This window comes from Diprion similis, chromosome 4, assembly GCF_021155765.1.
Source record: "Diprion similis isolate iyDipSimi1 chromosome 4, iyDipSimi1.1, whole genome shotgun sequence".
Taxonomy (NCBI): domain Eukaryota; kingdom Metazoa; phylum Arthropoda; class Insecta; order Hymenoptera; family Diprionidae; genus Diprion; species Diprion similis.
Window position 1 is genome coordinate 14,198,141 of NC_060108.1, and position 16,814 is coordinate 14,214,954.

Below are 16,814 nucleotides of genomic sequence, written 5' to 3' on the forward strand. Positions count from 1 at the left end.
TGTGATGAAAATCACATTTATTGCATATTAGCATTATAATATTTCAATTGATAAATATAGGTATATTACAACATTTCTTCTGTATGGTTTTCAGGATGTTTGAGATTTATTTACAACTTTGGCAAACTGAACAACCATTGGTTTGTCTTTAAGAATAAACCCGTTAGTTTCTTCCAGAGCAATTCGAGCCTGTTCAATAGTTTGTAATGTGATGAATGCCTGCCCCTTCATCCGCCCTTCTTGCATGAGTCTTACGTTGTACCTGTTTTGCGCAAAATGAAAAGAACTATCAATAAAATTTTTAAAAAAATCAAATATCGATAATAAATCAACTAATGAATACTCACCGAGGAGCTTCCTCATCATCTTCATTGCGAGGTAGTTCATACTTCTTATAGATGTAATCCAAATCTTTCAACTCGACTTGTTTTGAGAGATTTTTTATGTAAAGACGACACGATGGTTTGCCAGGATGGTAATTCTTGAATACAGGCAGTAGCCTTTGATCTATAGGGCACGTTTAGAAATTGACCGTGTTATTTAAAAATCAATGGTATTGGGAGGAATATGTGAATTTTAAAGCTGTAATTACTAATACCAACCATTCACAGAAATTCGATTAGCTACTAATTCCTCTGGTGTAATAAACTCTGCGGAAGAATTAACAGGTGCATCTTCATCCTTTGTACCAGCATCATCTGGTTTTTTCACTGGGTATATCAGACCGAAACCACCCTCTCCTTCAGACGTTATCAAAGGAGAACTAGTGATGGGATTTGGGTCATATCCCATATCTAACCGTTTTTCTAAATCTGAGTCTACTTTAAGAGCAATTTTTAAGCTTTTACTTTCACTCCTCTGCAACGATTCAAATACATCCTCCGGTTTGACTACTTTTTGACTTGCAGAACTGGTATTCAAGGCTTGTTTTGACGGGTTGACAAATTTTGGAATTTTCAAACGTTTGCTAGATTGTGCTCGTTTCCGTTTTATTGGAATGATTTCTTTGGCCTTTAAGTCCATATCTTCGTCAGTCTCTAACTCTGATTCATCACTTTCTTCTGTTTGATCATCTGAGCATGAAATAAGAGACAATGTAATGAAAATTTCAAAGTATAAGTGTTAATGGAGATTCTTTAACTGAGTATGAAATCAATTAATTCAACTATTGGCTTCCTAAGGTTTAATTACCATTTTGACTCACCATTCTTTCTGTCACGACCAATAGCCTGCCCGAATATATACCTATATCTTTCCACATCATAACAATCTTTAAGGAATGGAAATTCAGACTCCAATTCCTGGAATGGAGGTGGTAAATTCATCTTATTCATTAAATGAAGTACCTGACAGTAGAATACTGGTTCCTTAATCATTTGAATGGCTATTCTCAATAAAGTGTTGGCTGTAGGTGGAGAATACTTGTACCAAATGTTAGGCGATGGGGGCTGTGTAAGAACTTGACTGAATGCCCAACCATTCAACTTCTTAAGAAATGTTTGGAAGTTTGATTCAGTCGATTCTTCCTTGATGCCTTCATTCTTTGAATTTTGTAGATTCTGAGATTCGTCGATTGAAAAATCGGAAATACTTTTTTTGGCAAATTCAACCGAAAGACGCTGGCCACGTACTAGCAATTGATGAAGCCGAAACAAGGCTTGAGTGGCTGCATCTTTAGAGACAAACTTTGCAAATGTAATCGCATATTTCTCAGATTTCTTGACAGTTTTTACTTTGACAGCACCAAACTTTTGCAGTAAACTCTCGCGTTGGGAATTGGTGAGGTTCGAAGGAAGATGAGAAATCCTGAGGGTGTCGCAAGAAATTTTCTCATCTTGCAACTGCAACATTAAGAAGGTGAGGTATAGTACTTCATAGTGATATCAACTATGTGCTTTGAAATAAATATTTAGTAACTCCACACCGACACACAAATACCAATATAACCTACCTTACACAGGTTGATACAAACAGAATAATGAATCTACTACTCACGGTTGTACAGTCCATTTTTAATACTGTAACTTTCTGTTTCTTTCTGATGGAGTTATTTTGGCTATAATTATCAGTACTTCGGTACTATTCATTAGTTATTTATTAACCTCTCGTATTTGTTTACTAAAGAGAATGATCTATGCCATAAAGTAGGTCCTTGTTTATACTGGTTTCTCTGCTGGGTTACGATTATCATCAGTATTCCCGTGCATTCTCAGCTGTATCTCCAAAGTTAAGGCTACGTTCCTCTCTTGAGATGCGATGTGTTTATGCCTGATCGGGTGTCTGGAATTATCGGAATTTGCCTTTGCCTTTTCGGCAAATTGTTACTGGATGTGTACTGGATAGATAATAATTAAAAATGGCAACATTGACGAATGCATTGATAGCCGGTCTTCAGAATGCAAAACAAGGATTCATGCAACCCGTCACATCTGTCGTTGGTAAATGAGAAATAATTGAGTTTTAGGTTAGACAGGGGGGGACTTGAAAGTCTGTGATTATTCTCTCCATTGTATAAATCAGTGTAAAAAAAAAATTAATAATGATTTACATTTTTAGTATGTACAAGAAATGCCTCGAAGAAGAGTGGAGGATCTACTAGGAATCCACCACGTCATACTAGGCCGAAACACAGAGGATGGCGCGTCCAAGACGGAACATTTGTTCAAGCTGGTACAATGTTAGCGACGCAGTTGCGTACGCGGTTTCATCCTGGTTTACATGTAATTATCAGATACATTTGACCGTACATTTTTTTTTGTCAAAGATTTATTTTTGGGTGTTCTGCATATGAATAAGTCACTGATGATTGTACATCTTTATAGGTCGGATTTGGACGAGATGGTACTTTGTTTGCTTTGGAAGCTGGCAGGGTGATGGTCACATGTGAGAAAATTGATCCAAACTGGGATCATACGTGGATTATTGGAAACTATGAGGGTCGTCAGGGTCAAGTCATTTACAAAAAACACTTTAACGTCATCCCTGAACCTCAGCACAATGTATTCAAACTTGTTGACACAATTTAATGTATGGCTGTAAAATATTAGTTGGATACTACTGTATTCGTCTACTGTGCTAATTGTAAGCATAAAATAAATCTAGTAGTTATGTAAAAATATCGGTCCAGCCTTGCTTAGCTTAACCGTTAATTATGATACATCGCAGGATTCTGGAGGTGCTGTATTCAGTGTTGAGAACAGTTAGAAGCAACAAACATACTGTTGCATGTCTAATGTGACCTGTGCTAGACACCCAAATTCATTAGTTATTCAATACGCTCTGTTTATTTAAACACAGAGTGAACCTAATATATTTATCTTTAGAAATGGTACGCATAAGTTGGTGAAATTTAGTGAAATCCACAGAATCTTCGCAGAAATGTTCTTCCTCCAAATTGTCTGCAAGGACGTATCTAAATATGTTTACGCGCATAAATCCAGTGATAGAGGGAGAAGTGCTTTAATCGGCCAATCATGCGACTAGTACGGAAATACGACAAGCTACACGTGCGGAAAGTTGATAAAAAGGGGAGAATTTGTCGCCGGCTTATGCCCAATTCCGTATCAAGCTTACCACACTTTCTAAAAGATCGTGCCTGTCGAAGTGAAATCCATGACATCTTGGTGTAAATAATAAGAAAGGTATCTCTCAGATGTTAATTAAGTAAATCGGGATACCGAACATATAACGTATATCGTTCAGTAGCATGTGAAAATGACTCTTTAATTATTTCTAATACACAATCTAGCGTAGATATATGCATTGAGTCCAATAGTTATGATATATAATTGTCCTTAAATCATTTTAGTCATTAGGATCTTTAACTCTCAAATGTTCAACTATCTTATTCTCGGAAAAACTGAATTTTAGGTTAGGTGAAATTCACTTTTCAGAATGTCGGGAAGGACCGCCGTTTTGGGAGGTGGAATATCAGGCCTCTCTGCAGCTTACTATCTGCGCGATAATCCAGCTTTCCGGGCTATCAAAATAATCGAAGCATCGAATAGAACTGGTGGATGGCTACGCTCAAGAGTGTCATTGGAGGGTGTTATATTCGAGGAAGGACCAAGAACGATAAGACCCCGAGGTCCTGCTGGCTCAAATACTCTAAGTCTAGTGGACAGGCTGAACTTGTCAGAGAAAATAATTCCAATTAGTTTAGCCCATCCAGTAGCTAAAAACCGAATGATTTATGCTGATAAGAAATTACATGCATTGCCCAACTCGTTGAATGCTATGTTTAAGGTGAATTCGCCGTTTAGTCGACCTTTGGTTAGTTGCTTGATTACCGATTTAAGAGCGCCCAAGCTTACCAAAGAAGACGAAAGTCTTTACAGTTTTGTTGAAAGACGACTGGGAAAAGATGTAGCTGATTATTTGATAAGTCCAATGGTTTGTGGAATTTGCGCAGGAGATGCAAAACAGATCAGTGTAAATTTTCTAATGAAATCTTTATTCGAATATGAACAAAAATATGGTTCTATTATAAAAGGTTTTGTAAAAAGTAATTGGGAGGTGTTCAGAAGCAAATCTAACAAAACTGATGGCCAGAAATTAAATAGCAATGACACAAATAGATTGTCTCGACGAGCTGAAAATGAAAGATGGGCGATTTGGACTTTGCGTGGTGGACTTGAACAACTACCGACAGCACTCGCTGACAATCTCAGTTCAAATGGGGTAGAAATTTCCTTAAATAGCAAATGTGAAGAATTGACTTTCACAGAAGGTGGTGTTGAATTGAAATTCAACGAGAGGACTGAAGAGTATTCAAGAGTAATATCCAGCTTATCTGCCAAGAGTTTGGCACCTATGATTCACCGCCAACATCCACAGCTAGCAAACGAGCTTACAGCCATACCATCTGTTACAGTGGCTGTTGTTAATTTGGAATTTGCTGGTAATGTGCTGGAACAAGAAGCATTTGGATTTTTAGTACCACCTAATGAGAAATTGCCAATTTTGGGGGTGATTTTTGACTCATGCATTTTGCCTCCAAAGAACTCTACGGTATGTATTGTTTCATAGTTCAATTCAGAGTCAGTAGCAATGTAGTTTTATATATTTTGCTACTTTGCATTTTAATTAAAATGTCAAATGTTGATCATTGGCCATTCTTGCAATACTTTCAAGTTCTGAATTTATGTGATACCCTATTATGTGATCACAGAACAATTAATTATCATAATTTATATTGATCAATAGGTTCTTACTGTGATGATGGGCGGAGCCTGGTTTACAAAAAATTTCGGTGATCACCCAACAAAAGAGCATCTCTTGGAAGTAGCAATGCATCACGTTAAAAGTATTTTACATATCAAAGCGGATCTAGTTGCACACAACGTGGCTATTCTAAAGGACTGTATTCCACAGTACGTAGTTGGTCATGAGCAAAGGATTCGTCGTATTGAAAACTATTTAGTCAAACACAAACTGCCCCTCTTTCTTTGCGGCTCTTCATATTATGGTGTTGGCTTGAATGACGTTGTTCTGTCTGCAAAACAGGCAGCTTTAGCAGTTACTCAACAATGTTGAAGTCAGTGATGAAACCTTTTCATGTTTGAGCGTCGGCAAAATAGAGATGGGCTGAGGGACTGAGTGCACCAAGTTTTAGACTGCCAAAACGTTTTCCACAAACCTATTGTCTGCACACTATATGTTACAAGACATCCATTACACATTGGGGTCATTAGTGTAACAGATGTGCTAAAAAATTTTATAGCCATAATAATTTCTAGCTTCCAGTTCCATTTACGGTAACGACCTATAAATTGTTTGAGAAATAAATTGTAAATATTTGGTTTTCGATCAGTGTGACCGATAGTCGTTCAGAAGCAAGTACCTGGATAGAATTGACCCTAGTATTGTATACAATGGGTTAAATTTCCTTATGAAATCTAGCATTGGAGTTTATTTTAAACATTATGTTTCAACAAATATTGTAATATAGTCTGTAAATAATTGTAAGTACCTCTAATTAATTATAAGCTATTTTGGTGGAAATTAAAATGGTAGAACTGGATTCGATCGGTAACTATCTTAGAACACCTTTACTTCAGGTAAGCAAATAAAGTAATTACCGTGTTGGCCCGAATATAAGTTGCGGTTTTTGGTAAGCGACTTTACATTCGTCATAGTTATAGTTCGTCATAGTTATAATGCGAACTTTAAACTAATAGTTGTGCGGGAAGCCGAAAACACCAACAATTGCCGAGTTGCTTTAAAATACGGTATATCAGAGAAAAATGTACGCGATTGGCGTAAAATGAAGCAAAAGCTAAAGTATTCTGAAATTCGACTTATATTCGGATCCAAAAAAGAAGTTCTGAATTACAGGTCAAAAATTGGGGGTAGACTTATATTCGGACCAACAAGGTAATTATAAAAATTGTATAGCCGTATTATTCAACGGGGTACCTGAAAAATCTTTTTTGGACACTATTTCAAAAAGTTATGTATGTTAGATTTCTTATTACGACAAACTTCGTCTCTGAATTACGAAAATACAGCTTGATTGACTTGAATGAAATTTGAGATGAAAATCAAGTACTCTATGCACATATGACGAATTTCCAAATAATTGTGTTACTGTATTCGTATTTTTTTTTCTTTTTTTAATCACTTCTACCCTGGCATCTTATGTCATTTCGAAATTTTTTGCTTATGCCAATTTCCCTATTTTTCGCACCCCCATGTCCAACCATCGAAACTGAGCCATTGTTGGAGACTATTAATGCAGTCATGCAGTTGCGTCTCTTGCAAAGAAGCTTGGCTTTTTTATTCGCCTGACTAGTCTAGACTGAATTAGTACCGCGGAGCATTCAAATCGAGAATTAACGTGCCATAACTGAATATCTTTTAGTCTTTTATAAAAGCGCGTTTCGGGAATGAAAAGTAGTTGTAACAAACGCCTTCCTTGTATACCACCTCTTTACTTTTCGGGAATATTATACAATACTTGGGATGTATAGATAAGATTAAATTACTAAATATTACGTTATGTACGAATGGTTAGAATAAGGCATCGGCCTGGACAATATACATGTAAGAAGTAATAACCACAGCTACTGTGCTTCTCGTCTAAGTAGTTGATCAATCTGAGTTTTGTACATCTCCTTGACGTCCTCCAAATCGAGCCTAAGCTCTTGATTTTCTTCCACTTTTTCTCCATACATTTGCAGCAAAGCATCGTATTTGGTCCGAGTATCGTTAAGGCTTTCGTTTAACGATTCAACTTCGTGAAGTCTGCTAGTCAGGTTTTCTACTTTGAACGTCAATTTTGACAATTCAGAGTTAAGAGCGTCACGTTCCATGTTTCGCCTTGATAGTTCCCATTGAAGTTGCTGTACTTCTCCTATGGGTAAAATCAAATATAACAACATAAGATGGAATTGAACAAGAATATAATAAAGTTACGAATGAATAGGAAATACCATCTCTTTGTTTCAGCTGAGACTGCAAATTTTCAAACATGGAAGTGCTGTTATTAGCGCCTGATCGCACGCTTTCGTAAACATTTCCAAACCGTCCAGAGCCGCTCTCAAAGGTTGATTCGTTGAACTGAAAATATAAATTCAGGTAATTATATTGTTACCAGCCTTCAAACGTATAACACCGCATAAAGGTATAACTTTTGGTGTATTTACCGACGGCCAGACGCTGCTTAAACTACCGATAGAATCTCTTCCGATGCTAGATGTTGGACTGAGTCTTGGTTCGTCATCAGGGAGCCCTTGTTGCTGTTGTTCCAAAATAGGATTGTTTTTCCTTCTCTCGGCATCAATGGCAGCCTTTTCCATGGACAATTTATTCTCCAGTGAATTGATTTCACGCTTTAGTTCTTTTATTTGTTTGGCATGTGATTCTTCAACTGACGCTAACCTCTTCCGATGTCTGTGAAACAAATAATAGATAATATCAAGAGTATAATGTTAAACTGCTGTCTACCCTAGTAGTTTCTTGCTGAAAAAATTTACCTACGTACGTAAATTTTTGATTAATAATTACATTTTACATTCCTCGGCGAACTGTGAATTTTCCAACATTTTTTCCTGGCAGAGTTTTTCCAGTTTATCTTTTTCTGATTCTATAGTGGTTATTTTTGCCTCTAAACTAGTTAGTCTAGATTTTGTAGCTACATTTTCTTCTCTAAGAGATCTATTTGTTTCAACCGTAGTGTCAAGCTTTCTTTGCAATTCAGCAATTGTCTCTGACAATATTTTTTCTTGTTTGAGAAAACTGGCATTCTTAGTCGATAAATTAGATTGTAGCTGTTCTAATTGGCGCAACAGTGGCTTTGTGGCCATTGAAACAGATTCGGAAAGTGCTTCGTTTCTTTCTTCAGATGATTCCAAACGTTTCAACAGCTCATTGTTCTCTTGTCTCAAGGAGTCTTCGCGCCTAGACAGATCATATAGAAAAACCACATCAAACATATTGGTCTATCAATGATTCCTTAGACAAAACGATATTGGATATATCCCATAGCTATGCATAAGCACAGAGAATCAATGTCTCTTTGTATGTGTACATATAAAAAAATATTTACTTCACACGTGTCTCTTCTGCTTGTCTCAATCTAGTTTTGAGTTCACGAACTTGCGCTGAAAGTTGGCTGGACTCCCCCGCGTTTTCAATAGCTTCTTTCAGTTCCTGCTCAGCAAATACCAAGTGCTGTTTTGTTTCTGTTAAATCTCTAATACAATAGGTTGATTAGGTATTAGTGTATTGTGTTCTTGAGTAACGTACGGGTATTTTTGAGGTATTTTAAATCGACTTCATGACTACATTTTGTATCTTACGTTTTTGCAGCTTCCAGGCTTTTTTTGTAGGTATCCAATTTATTCAGAGCATCATCTAATTTTTCTTGTAGAGTCAAAACTTCTTTTTCTTGTCTTTTTGTCTTTGCCGTGAGCGAGTGAACCGCTTCTATTTGAGTACGTTCAATCTCTTCCTTGGCATACAGAGATCGTTTGAGTCTCTCCAATTCAAGAGATTGTTCTTCAATTTGTTCCCTAAAATATATAAAAATATATAAGGAAGGTACAATGCATGCTGTCGCTGCCGAAATGTTAGAAAAACAATCGTATGTTATCACCTTTGCTGCTTAATAGTGTTATCGTTCTCTTTCTCTTTAGATCTCAATTTCTTTATTATATTACTGTGCTGTAGCTGCTGTTTACTTAATTTTTCGCCTTCCTCCCTCAATTCCTTAATAACTTGATCTTTCTCTGCTCCAATGGATGATAGTTCCTGAGATGAAAACCTTGTTGAAGTTTCGTGTTTCAGCTGTTCCATTTGCTTTCTTAATGTGTCCCGCTCTCTAATTGCTTGCTGGAATTTTCGCTCTAAAGCAGAAAGCCGTTGAGTATATTCATCGGTGATTTGGCTAAGTTCTTGGTTTTCCTCCTCACGTTTTTGAATACTATCCAACTGGCTGTGACATCAAAATGTAAACATGCTATAATGCACCGTAAGTATGTGAAATTTTTGTCTAATCGGTAAATAATTTCTAGAGATTGAAGAGTCGCAATATAAAAGAGTAATGCAAGGGTATACATATTATACATTATAACAAGCAATAATCGGTTATCTCTGTGTCATTGAATAACGAGCAATTACATGTATACCGACTTATATTAATTTATTACTCACCTTCTCAAACTTTCGTTACATTCGTGTAGTTCCATGTTGATACGGCTTACATCAACAAGCTTAGATTCTCTCGCTTCCAAAATTTCAGTCATTTCCTGTATCCTCTTGAGCAGCTTCTCAATTTCAACGTTTGTATCATCTGATCCGATACTTATTTCACTAAGCTCGCGGGAGTGACCCCTTGCCTTATTCAAAGTTTTAGTAAGGAGATCAGAACTTTTGTTTGTTTGTAACTTGGCTGGACTCTGACGTGACTGGGTTGAACTTGAATCACCATTTGGACTGAGAAACACATGTACATAATTTGAGTGTTGTATGATCTTGATATTTTTACGCAGTCTTGTTACAGAAAGTCATGCTGTGATGTCAGAGTTTAGAATGCGATCTGATCCTGTCATTGGTTGGGAAAGCTAAAAGCTATGCAGACTAGAGTACAGATAGTATAAAAATTTGAAATTATAATCGTGGTAACCTCAGAAATCGTTCCTTTGCATTTATAAGCGAAAGCCTAATGTCATCTAAATTATTCATTACAGTTCTTCATTTTAGAAAATCAGAAAAGACACCCAGTAAACCTGTTCTGCGCTAATCCAATTAATAGTCATAGCAATGTACATTGTCAAGCGTGTCTATGTGTTGGATACATACTAAAATTAAATACTTTACCTGTACCTGGATATTATTTCAATATCACTCGATGTTGCCGTCTCTAATTCGTCTCCACTTGTATGACCACTGGTTTGGTCTGATCCGATCTTGACCAGGTCCGAACGACTGTAAGTTTATGATGTTAAAGAAACCATAAATTACAATATACGTGTATATGTCTGCACATCTGGATACGAATGACCAGAAAAATCATTATGCAAATATAAGAGCATCACTCAAAATATTCAGTTCATGAAATTTATATAACTACATAATTACATCCAAGAGTTTGACCAGGTTGATTGGCTTTGACGTCATATAAATGCATTATGAACCTGAACATGCATATTCCAAAACTTACCTCTCTGAGGAAATTGGTGAAGTATCTCTAGCAGTTTCAACTTGGGCACGCCGCTGCACCGAATCGATAGCCTCAATCTTTTCAACCATTGCTTCAGCTAGCATATTTTTGACATAAGAACTGGCAGTTAAAGTGGTAGCGTCTACAATTTTGGGCTCAGTTTGGCAGACCAGCATGGCACTGTCCGCTGAGCTGGTTTCAATCAGCATATCCTCACAACTGGACTGATCAGTGGTAAATGTATCACTTTGTTGCTGTTGCTGATCACGACAATCTGTGAATTCGTTTTTTTGAAGTTGAGCTATATTTTCCTGGAAGGTATCAGGATCCGGCAGTTCTATCGTAGAGGATTTCAACGTATCAAGAACCTCGAACTCAAGAGAATCAACAGGCTTTCGTATAGGCTGTGTGGTTATTGGTGTGAGGGCAAGATGGAAACTATGCTTTTCTTTCAATGAGTCAAGGCTAAGGTTCAGCTGTGTATCTGCCAGCATTGAGCGTGAGACATTCTGACTTGTATCAGGACAAGAATCGTGCATCTTTGAGTTTCGGTCGACAAAATCCAATACCTTTGATTTGTTACGGTCGGCCATTTGATGATGGGTACCCTCCATCACAGTCAATAGGACAGTGCTCTCAGACGCGGAGGTGTACGAGTCATCAGCCAAGCTCGGTTCTTCCGACTCATCTCTCTCCGGAATCACTTCAACACTGTCCGGTGATATGGCGTCACTTTCGGGCTCAGTGCTGAGTTTTGCTGGCAAGCTGGACTGATTGATCAAACATGCACTAGACGAACTGGATGCTATGAGACTATTCGTGGGCAATTGGGGTGTGTGAATAATTGGCGTGTCCCCTGAGGTTTGCCATTCTTCCGTATCTTTTGCACACTCAGCATAAAGTGTTGCTGCTGATTCCAGATGTCCTCGTCCTGACATAGGTTTCATCGGATTCGAATTCAATGGTGTAATACTCTCACCATCGTCTGGCGAAACAAAGGGGCTGCTTTCGCTGTTCCATTCATTGAGAATTTCCACCGAGCTTGGAGATGTTGTCAAGCTGCTGTTGTCAGGTAATATCTCAACTGAATCTGAATTTATTTTCGTACCCGCACCTGACGATCCAGTCGAGTGACCAAACGAATGGATATCAGATTCTGGTGTCGTTGTACAGTCGGTACCTGGACTGGATCTTGACCCTAGGATTTCAACACTATCTGAACTCTTCATATCACTCCCTGACGATACGACAGATGTCCTGTTTGTGATACGGTTTGCACTATTCAATTCTTGTCTCCTAATTACAGAGATCTTCTTCGAATCTTCGGGCATAGTTTCTTCGCTACTATGCCGTCTTTGTGCAAGATTATTAGGGTTTCTTGGATCCATTGCCTCGGCAGGGCTAACAAACACTCCACAGCTATTACCCAAACTTTGCCTTCTACCCTCCTCCCCGTCAGCTCGTACTCCATCCTCATCTAAATCCACGATAAGTTGACTATTGCTAAATGATTCATCAAGAATAGTATCGTTAGATTCTCCCAGGTCAAGTGCCTCTAGTCCCTTGAATGACTCGTAGTTATCCGTAGGAGATAATAGGGCGCTTTCAACAGGATTTTGCCTCATTTTTGGCAACTTTCCTACTAGATCCTTGGTCCTACCGCTATTATTACTATTGGTAGAATTCTGAGCAGTATCATCCATCCTAAGTGGTGACGTATGCAACAGTCTATCCAAAGAATCATGTTGGAAAGCAGGATCGTTTTGACATTCTTTGTTTCGGTTGTAAGAGGAAGATTGTATAGATGTCGTAGGGTTATTTAAATGCGTATCTTGTAAAATAGTGTCTTGTGAGGAAAATACAGAATCAGATTTGATTTCAGAAGATGTACCCAGCACATCAGTACTGGAGCTAGGATTTTCGAAGAATGACCCTGCAAAGCTACCCCATATTACGCTAGTTGTTGATTTTTCTTTACAGATGGCTGTCACTTCATTAGATTTGTCTCCTTGCCCATCGTCAGTTTTTATTCCCCATTCAGCAAAAAAGTCTGTACTGTCTCCAGCTCTATCTTCATCCCTCAATGGTGTTTCAATTCTCTTTTGTTCCTCCTCCTTGATGTCCAACGCTTTGTCAATTGTTTTCTGTGCTTCTTTAAGCGCTGACTTTGCCAAATTGGCAATTCCCGATGCGTCAAACCAGCTCATTTTTCCTCATATCTATCTGAATTATGAAAAAAATACTAGGTTTATGACTGCATCTCCGTATGTCTGTTAAATTTATTTGTCAAGATCAAAAATATTATATCATATATATGCCAACTCTGCTTGTTTTCAATCAAACTTCTACATAATATACCAGCGATGAACCGATACAACTGCAGGGTTGACAAAATTCGTGCAACGTAGATGAATTAATGGCAGGTGAACAGTTGTAGCCACATCAAAAACCACATTAGGCATGTATGAAAACAAATATTCTTAGATCGTTTGGAATTAGTCATGTGTGCAAAGTGTCAGGCAACAACCAGAACATAGAACTTATGAAGTGATGATTGTAAAATGTAAGTGATTATAGGGATATCAAAGATTGTTGCGAAGTTACTGTGCGATAAAAGTAAGCTTAGTAGATTAATAACAGAAATGAAAGTTACTTCAATAGCTGTGATTAGGGTTAGGTTAGGTTGAGACATACAAACGTTAGATCACCCTGACGCTTCTATTTTATAATTACGGAAACAATAGTCCAGTTTCTCTCGTCGTAATACGCTCACCTTAGCGAAATGGGAATTTAATTAAAGATCCGGAGTACATTTGCAAACATCTTTTGACAGTTTCTGCGTACATGAAGTAGGACAGGGGGAGGGGTATACCTTTGAGTTGGCAATTGATACCAACAAACCGTATTAACAATAACGTCACGAAGGCGGGATCAAATTGAAAAAGTCCAGCCCGGAATGATGAAAAATATGGATTGGCAGTTCTCTAGCTAACCATGACAATATAAAATCAACTCATCGCTACTAGGACACCGTAACTGTGTCGAACGAAAATCGCAATCCACAAAGTTATTGTTATCAATCAAATCATAACACCAAGTATCTAGCAGCCGACACGTCGTTCTTCCATTGTTATATGTCATTCCCTTATCATGATTACTACACAAATGAATGTAAGCACTAGGCATTGGAATATTTTTTAACGTGTTGATTCGATCGATAGGTTTGGGCGAAGTTAAAATTCATTATTCGTTTTACCACGTTCTTATATTGACTTGTCAATAATTCGTGGTTTTTCTACAAAAGGTCATTTGAAAGAGCGCTGAGAAAAATATTCGACTCAAGGGTAAGGGCAATTTTAGTGGCCCTCCACGTACCAGCTCCAGTGGCGCAATTGGTTAGCGCACGGTACTTATAAGACAGTTTTCGTGAGCAATGCCGGGGTTGTGAGTTCGAGCCTCACCTGGAGCATGATTTTTTACAACACATCGAAACGCAGTTATGGCACCAAAGGGCAGCACAAATAATTAGGTATCTCGCGACATGGATACCTTAGGACAGTATTCGTTCAGTATGTGGGTCCGTGACTCACTTTAATTAATGTCACAACCCCGACCCGATATATTTATTATTCTAAGCCTCAGAATATGTTTTGTATATGCTAGCGACGTTGATATGTAAACAAAGGATGAAAAACTTTAAAACGAACAAAAATAACATGGTCCGCGCCGTAAAGATACGAAGCGATTAAAATGCAAGTGCGATAAAATCATCTATAGGCCGAACAGGCATTTTTTACGTCAAGTCCTACGTCGGAAATTTATACACAGAATAATCTGCAGTTGTGTGATCGGTTCAAAGCTTCAAATCCTTGTATAATTGGTTAAATAATTCTTTAATATTTGTAGTAACTATACACTGATAGAATTGACAACATCGTTAAAATTATAAATTCTTTTTTTCATCCTATTTGGTAAACTCTTTTGACTCTTTCTTTTTTACACCCTTTACAGACAGACAGGTGGATTTATATTCATATACCTATATGTATGTGTATGGAAAAAAAGTAAGAATAATGCTTGGTTTGAAGGAACATTTGCTTCATAATCGATGATCATATAATATGATTATTACAATTATTATATATATGTACAACTTTTCGAATGTTTAATGCTGAAGATCAATATATTATATCACATTTATCGTTTGTCCTGGAGTGTTGGTTGGTGGACTTCGAGACATCATTGTAGCTACCTGAAAGTAGGTAATTTATGTCATTACCACGCAAAGAAATTAAGAAAATAGTGATTAAAATACTATGTGACAGTCTTCATTTTATAAGATACATAATTATTATTTGGTTTTCACATATTGACTTGAACGTCAATGATGAGGACAGATTACAAGAGTTGTGTAAAAATCTACAGGTTTGTTCTGTAGATAACTTTGATAGAATTGATCAAAAAGAATATTCAGACATTCAAAAATAATTACTAACGGATTGCTTCCATTATACTTACATTATTCAGTACTTGGGTCTTGAAGAAATCACCGGCTGCTGCTGAAATGTTCTGATTTTTTTCCATCTTACACTTTATGTAGCCATAAAGGTTCGCACCATTCAAAGTAATAGCTATGCATACCAGAAGCAGCCACTTGAAACTCCCACTAAAGAAGGCTACTATAAAAAAAATCGACCAAGCAAGAGGGCACAGGATCAAGGCAAGCCAAAATATCCGAGCTTCAGCTGCACTGATCCGATTCTGTTGTGAGCCCTGAAACACAGGGCACATGGCAGCATGAATTCAATAGTAATTCAACTACTAACAATATGGAACAGAATTAGAATCTGCATTTATCATTAATACAATAATATTTTCATTTTGCTAAGCATTCTGTATGCCAATAGACCAGTGGTCAACAAAAATCAGAGAATAATGTAGTATGCATGAAATGCATCAAGGTTCATATACTATGGTAATAAAACGTTGTTTTTTTTTCATTACTCTAGAAATGATCCTTATTAAATGAATGATAATAACATAGTGCGGAAAGAAGGAATGAATGAAACCTTTCTTGATTCAAAAACCCAATGGCTTTTTCCATCATCGTCAACATAATTCCACCACCTCAGTCCGACCATCAATCTTCCAGTTATATTTTTAACGGTCCAAAAATCCATTGAGAGTAGCAGCACAACGACAACGAAGCTTCCAATAAAGCTTGAGGAAAATAATCCGCATACCAAGTAAACCACAATGGCTGCTACCCTGAAGAACAAGTGAAACGTCGTAACGTACGGGTGTCTGAAAGAGAAGGAAAAAGAAAATTATCAGGAGTTTTTAAGGCAACAACGGTATGCCTGGTATCTATTTCAATATGCTTCAATAGAACCTACTAAACACATATGAAAAAAATGATGCCCAGCGAGTATATTAGTTCAACCATGTACCTCAATCTCTCTGAGTCCTGGGCAGTTTCCTCCTCCCCAAAAGCGATCGTATCGTCATCCATCAACAATGGTACCTGGAAATAGGACCAAACATCATCCAGAAGTGATAATCTGTAGGGCTCAGAGCACTAAATATGACAAATAAAGCGCGGACCGCTACACTGACAGTGAATGAATATTTCGCCGGATGAAATATGTTCGGATTATTCACCAAGTATGCCTTGAACCAGAGCGTTTTCACAAGCAAGAAGGCCAGTCAATGTCAAGTATAATTTTTATTCGTGGCATAGGTTCAGTACAATGTGAACATAAAGATTTATTTTGAAAACATACCGTAGCAGACGCCATGTTGTTGGAATAATTATCACGTCAGAAACGTTGACTGTACCGTTGGCTGTCACAATATACGCGATATAGATAGGCGATCCAAATGTAGCGGTGAAAATTCCAGGGGTACCAAGCGTTTATCAAGCGCGCGTCTTTGCTAGTCAATTTTGAATCTCCTTGAGCTAGTAAATTTGCTGAATCGTAACAAATGGCCTCGTTCTTTTTTTTCCCCTATTTCGATTTTGTGCGAGTGCGGTTTAGATAGTTATCTGATCTTGGAAAACTCAACTTCATTTTCGCACGACCAATTGTTTTACGTTTCGTTAACGGCGGAAAACATCAGATGGCAGCACATCGCATAAATTTATTTTCCG

The 16,814-nt window shown here is 37.5% G+C and overlaps 5 protein-coding genes and 1 non-coding gene across 13 annotated transcripts; 3 read left to right on the forward strand and 3 right to left on the reverse strand.

The window, feature by feature from the left end:
- Positions 1 to 20: 20 nt before the first annotated feature.
- Positions 21 to 2,141, reverse strand: LOC124406104 (RNA-binding region-containing protein 3). Of its 2 annotated transcripts, XM_046881477.1 has the most exons (6): positions 1,952 to 2,139; positions 1,634 to 1,841; positions 1,205 to 1,550; positions 603 to 1,073; positions 348 to 507; positions 21 to 262 (listed from the first exon to the last, which is right to left on the reverse strand). In XM_046881477.1, exons 2-6 carry the CDS (start codon positions 1,703 to 1,705, stop codon positions 91 to 93), a joined length of 1,221 nt encoding a protein of 406 aa, XP_046737433.1. In that variant the 5' UTR covers positions 1,706 to 1,841; positions 1,952 to 2,139; the 3' UTR covers positions 21 to 90. The 2 variants fall into 2 exon arrangements, with proteins under 2 accessions (XP_046737433.1, XP_046737432.1); XM_046881476.1 differs by having other exon boundaries at positions 1,205 to 1,841; positions 1,996 to 2,141.
- Positions 2,142 to 2,269: 128 nt separating this feature from the next.
- On the forward strand, positions 2,270 to 3,107 carry LOC124406115 (39S ribosomal protein L27, mitochondrial). The gene is made up of 3 exons (XM_046881501.1): positions 2,270 to 2,438; positions 2,557 to 2,720; positions 2,823 to 3,107. The coding sequence occupies exons 1-3, from the start codon at positions 2,357 to 2,359 to the stop codon at positions 3,024 to 3,026; spliced, it is 450 nt and encodes a 149-aa protein (XP_046737457.1). The 5' UTR covers positions 2,270 to 2,356; the 3' UTR covers positions 3,027 to 3,107.
- Positions 3,108 to 3,492: 385 nt separating this feature from the next.
- Positions 3,493 to 5,564, forward strand: LOC124405603 (protoporphyrinogen oxidase). Its single transcript, XM_046880631.1, has 3 exons — positions 3,493 to 3,641; positions 3,894 to 5,010; positions 5,206 to 5,564. The coding sequence occupies exons 2-3, from the start codon at positions 3,895 to 3,897 to the stop codon at positions 5,533 to 5,535; spliced, it is 1,446 nt and encodes a 481-aa protein (XP_046736587.1). The 5' UTR covers positions 3,493 to 3,641; position 3,894; the 3' UTR covers positions 5,536 to 5,564.
- A 1,348-nt stretch (positions 5,565 to 6,912) lies between these two features.
- LOC124406077 (TATA element modulatory factor) lies at positions 6,913 to 13,780 on the reverse strand. Of its 4 annotated transcripts, none has more exons than XM_046881426.1 (11): positions 13,536 to 13,780; positions 10,664 to 12,886; positions 10,321 to 10,428; positions 9,655 to 9,936; positions 9,098 to 9,436; positions 8,802 to 9,014; positions 8,549 to 8,695; positions 8,008 to 8,400; positions 7,647 to 7,893; positions 7,434 to 7,560; positions 6,913 to 7,354 (listed from the first exon to the last, which is right to left on the reverse strand). In XM_046881426.1, exons 2-11 carry the CDS (start codon positions 12,868 to 12,870, stop codon positions 7,065 to 7,067), a joined length of 4,353 nt encoding a protein of 1,450 aa, XP_046737382.1. In that variant the 5' UTR covers positions 12,871 to 12,886; positions 13,536 to 13,780; the 3' UTR covers positions 6,913 to 7,064. The 4 variants fall into 4 exon arrangements, with proteins under 4 accessions (XP_046737382.1, XP_046737381.1, XP_046737383.1 ...); XM_046881425.1 differs by having other exon boundaries at positions 10,664 to 12,882; positions 13,437 to 13,780; XM_046881427.1 differs by having other exon boundaries at positions 10,327 to 10,428; positions 13,437 to 13,780.
- Positions 13,781 to 14,040: 260 nt separating this feature from the next.
- Trnai-uau lies at positions 14,041 to 14,132 on the forward strand. Its single transcript is given in 2 exon segments — positions 14,041 to 14,078; positions 14,097 to 14,132. It is a non-coding gene; the product is annotated as a tRNA-Ile (tRNA).
- A 408-nt stretch (positions 14,133 to 14,540) lies between these two features.
- LOC124406080 (uncharacterized Golgi apparatus membrane protein-like protein CG5021) lies at positions 14,541 to 16,661 on the reverse strand. 4 transcript variants are annotated; one of them, XM_046881434.1, is made up of 5 exons: positions 16,447 to 16,661; positions 16,114 to 16,175; positions 15,733 to 15,967; positions 15,182 to 15,436; positions 14,541 to 14,915 (listed from the first exon to the last, which is right to left on the reverse strand). In XM_046881434.1, the coding sequence occupies exons 1-5, from the start codon at positions 16,459 to 16,461 to the stop codon at positions 14,850 to 14,852; spliced, it is 633 nt and encodes a 210-aa protein (XP_046737390.1). In that variant the 5' UTR covers positions 16,462 to 16,661; the 3' UTR covers positions 14,541 to 14,849. The 4 variants fall into 4 exon arrangements, with proteins under 4 accessions (XP_046737390.1, XP_046737389.1, XP_046737387.1 ...); XM_046881433.1 differs by having other exon boundaries at positions 15,182 to 15,424; positions 16,114 to 16,187; XM_046881431.1 differs by having other exon boundaries at positions 15,182 to 15,427; positions 16,114 to 16,187.
- Positions 16,662 to 16,814: the final 153 nt, after the last annotated feature.

Bases quoted from the DNA above. Each gene is read 5' to 3' on its own strand.
- LOC124406077 (XM_046881426.1), bottom strand. From the start codon at position 12,870: ATGAGCTGGTTTGACGCATCGGGAATTGCCAATTTGGCAAAGTCAGCG. The intron at 9,937-10,320 runs GTAAAGTATTTA...TGTGTTTCTCAG, and splicing joins GAAATAATATCCAGGTACAG to TCCAAATGGTGATTCAAGTT. The intron at 7,894-8,007 runs GTAATTATTAAT...TTTGTTTCACAG, and splicing joins TTCGCCGAGGAATGTAAAAT to ACATCGGAAGAGGTTAGCGT.
- LOC124406115 (XM_046881501.1), top strand. From the start codon at position 2,357: ATGGCAACATTGACGAATGCATTGATAGCCGGTCTTCAGAATGCAAAA. The intron at 2,439-2,556 runs GTAAATGAGAAA...TTACATTTTTAG, and splicing joins ACCCGTCACATCTGTCGTTG to TATGTACAAGAAATGCCTCG. The intron at 2,721-2,822 runs GTAATTATCAGA...ACATCTTTATAG, and splicing joins GGTTTCATCCTGGTTTACAT to GTCGGATTTGGACGAGATGG.
- LOC124406080 (XM_046881430.1), bottom strand. The intron at 15,437-15,732 runs GTTTCATTCATT...CCTGTGTTTCAG, and splicing joins GGGTTTTTGAATCAAGAAAG to GGCTCACAACAGAATCGGAT. The intron at 14,916-15,181 runs GTAAGTATAATG...ACCTACTTTCAG, and splicing joins AGACCCAAGTACTGAATAAT to GTAGCTACAATGATGTCTCG.
- LOC124405603 (XM_046880631.1), top strand. From the start codon at position 3,895: ATGTCGGGAAGGACCGCCGTTTTGGGAGGTGGAATATCAGGCCTCTCT. The intron at 5,011-5,205 runs GTATGTATTGTT...ATTGATCAATAG, and splicing joins TGCCTCCAAAGAACTCTACG to GTTCTTACTGTGATGATGGG.
- LOC124406104 (XM_046881476.1), bottom strand. The intron at 508-602 runs GTTGGTATTAGT...CGTGCCCTATAG, and splicing joins TAATCGAATTTCTGTGAATG to ATCAAAGGCTACTGCCTGTA. The intron at 263-347 runs GTGAGTATTCAT...TGCGCAAAACAG, and splicing joins GATGATGAGGAAGCTCCTCG to GTACAACGTAAGACTCATGC.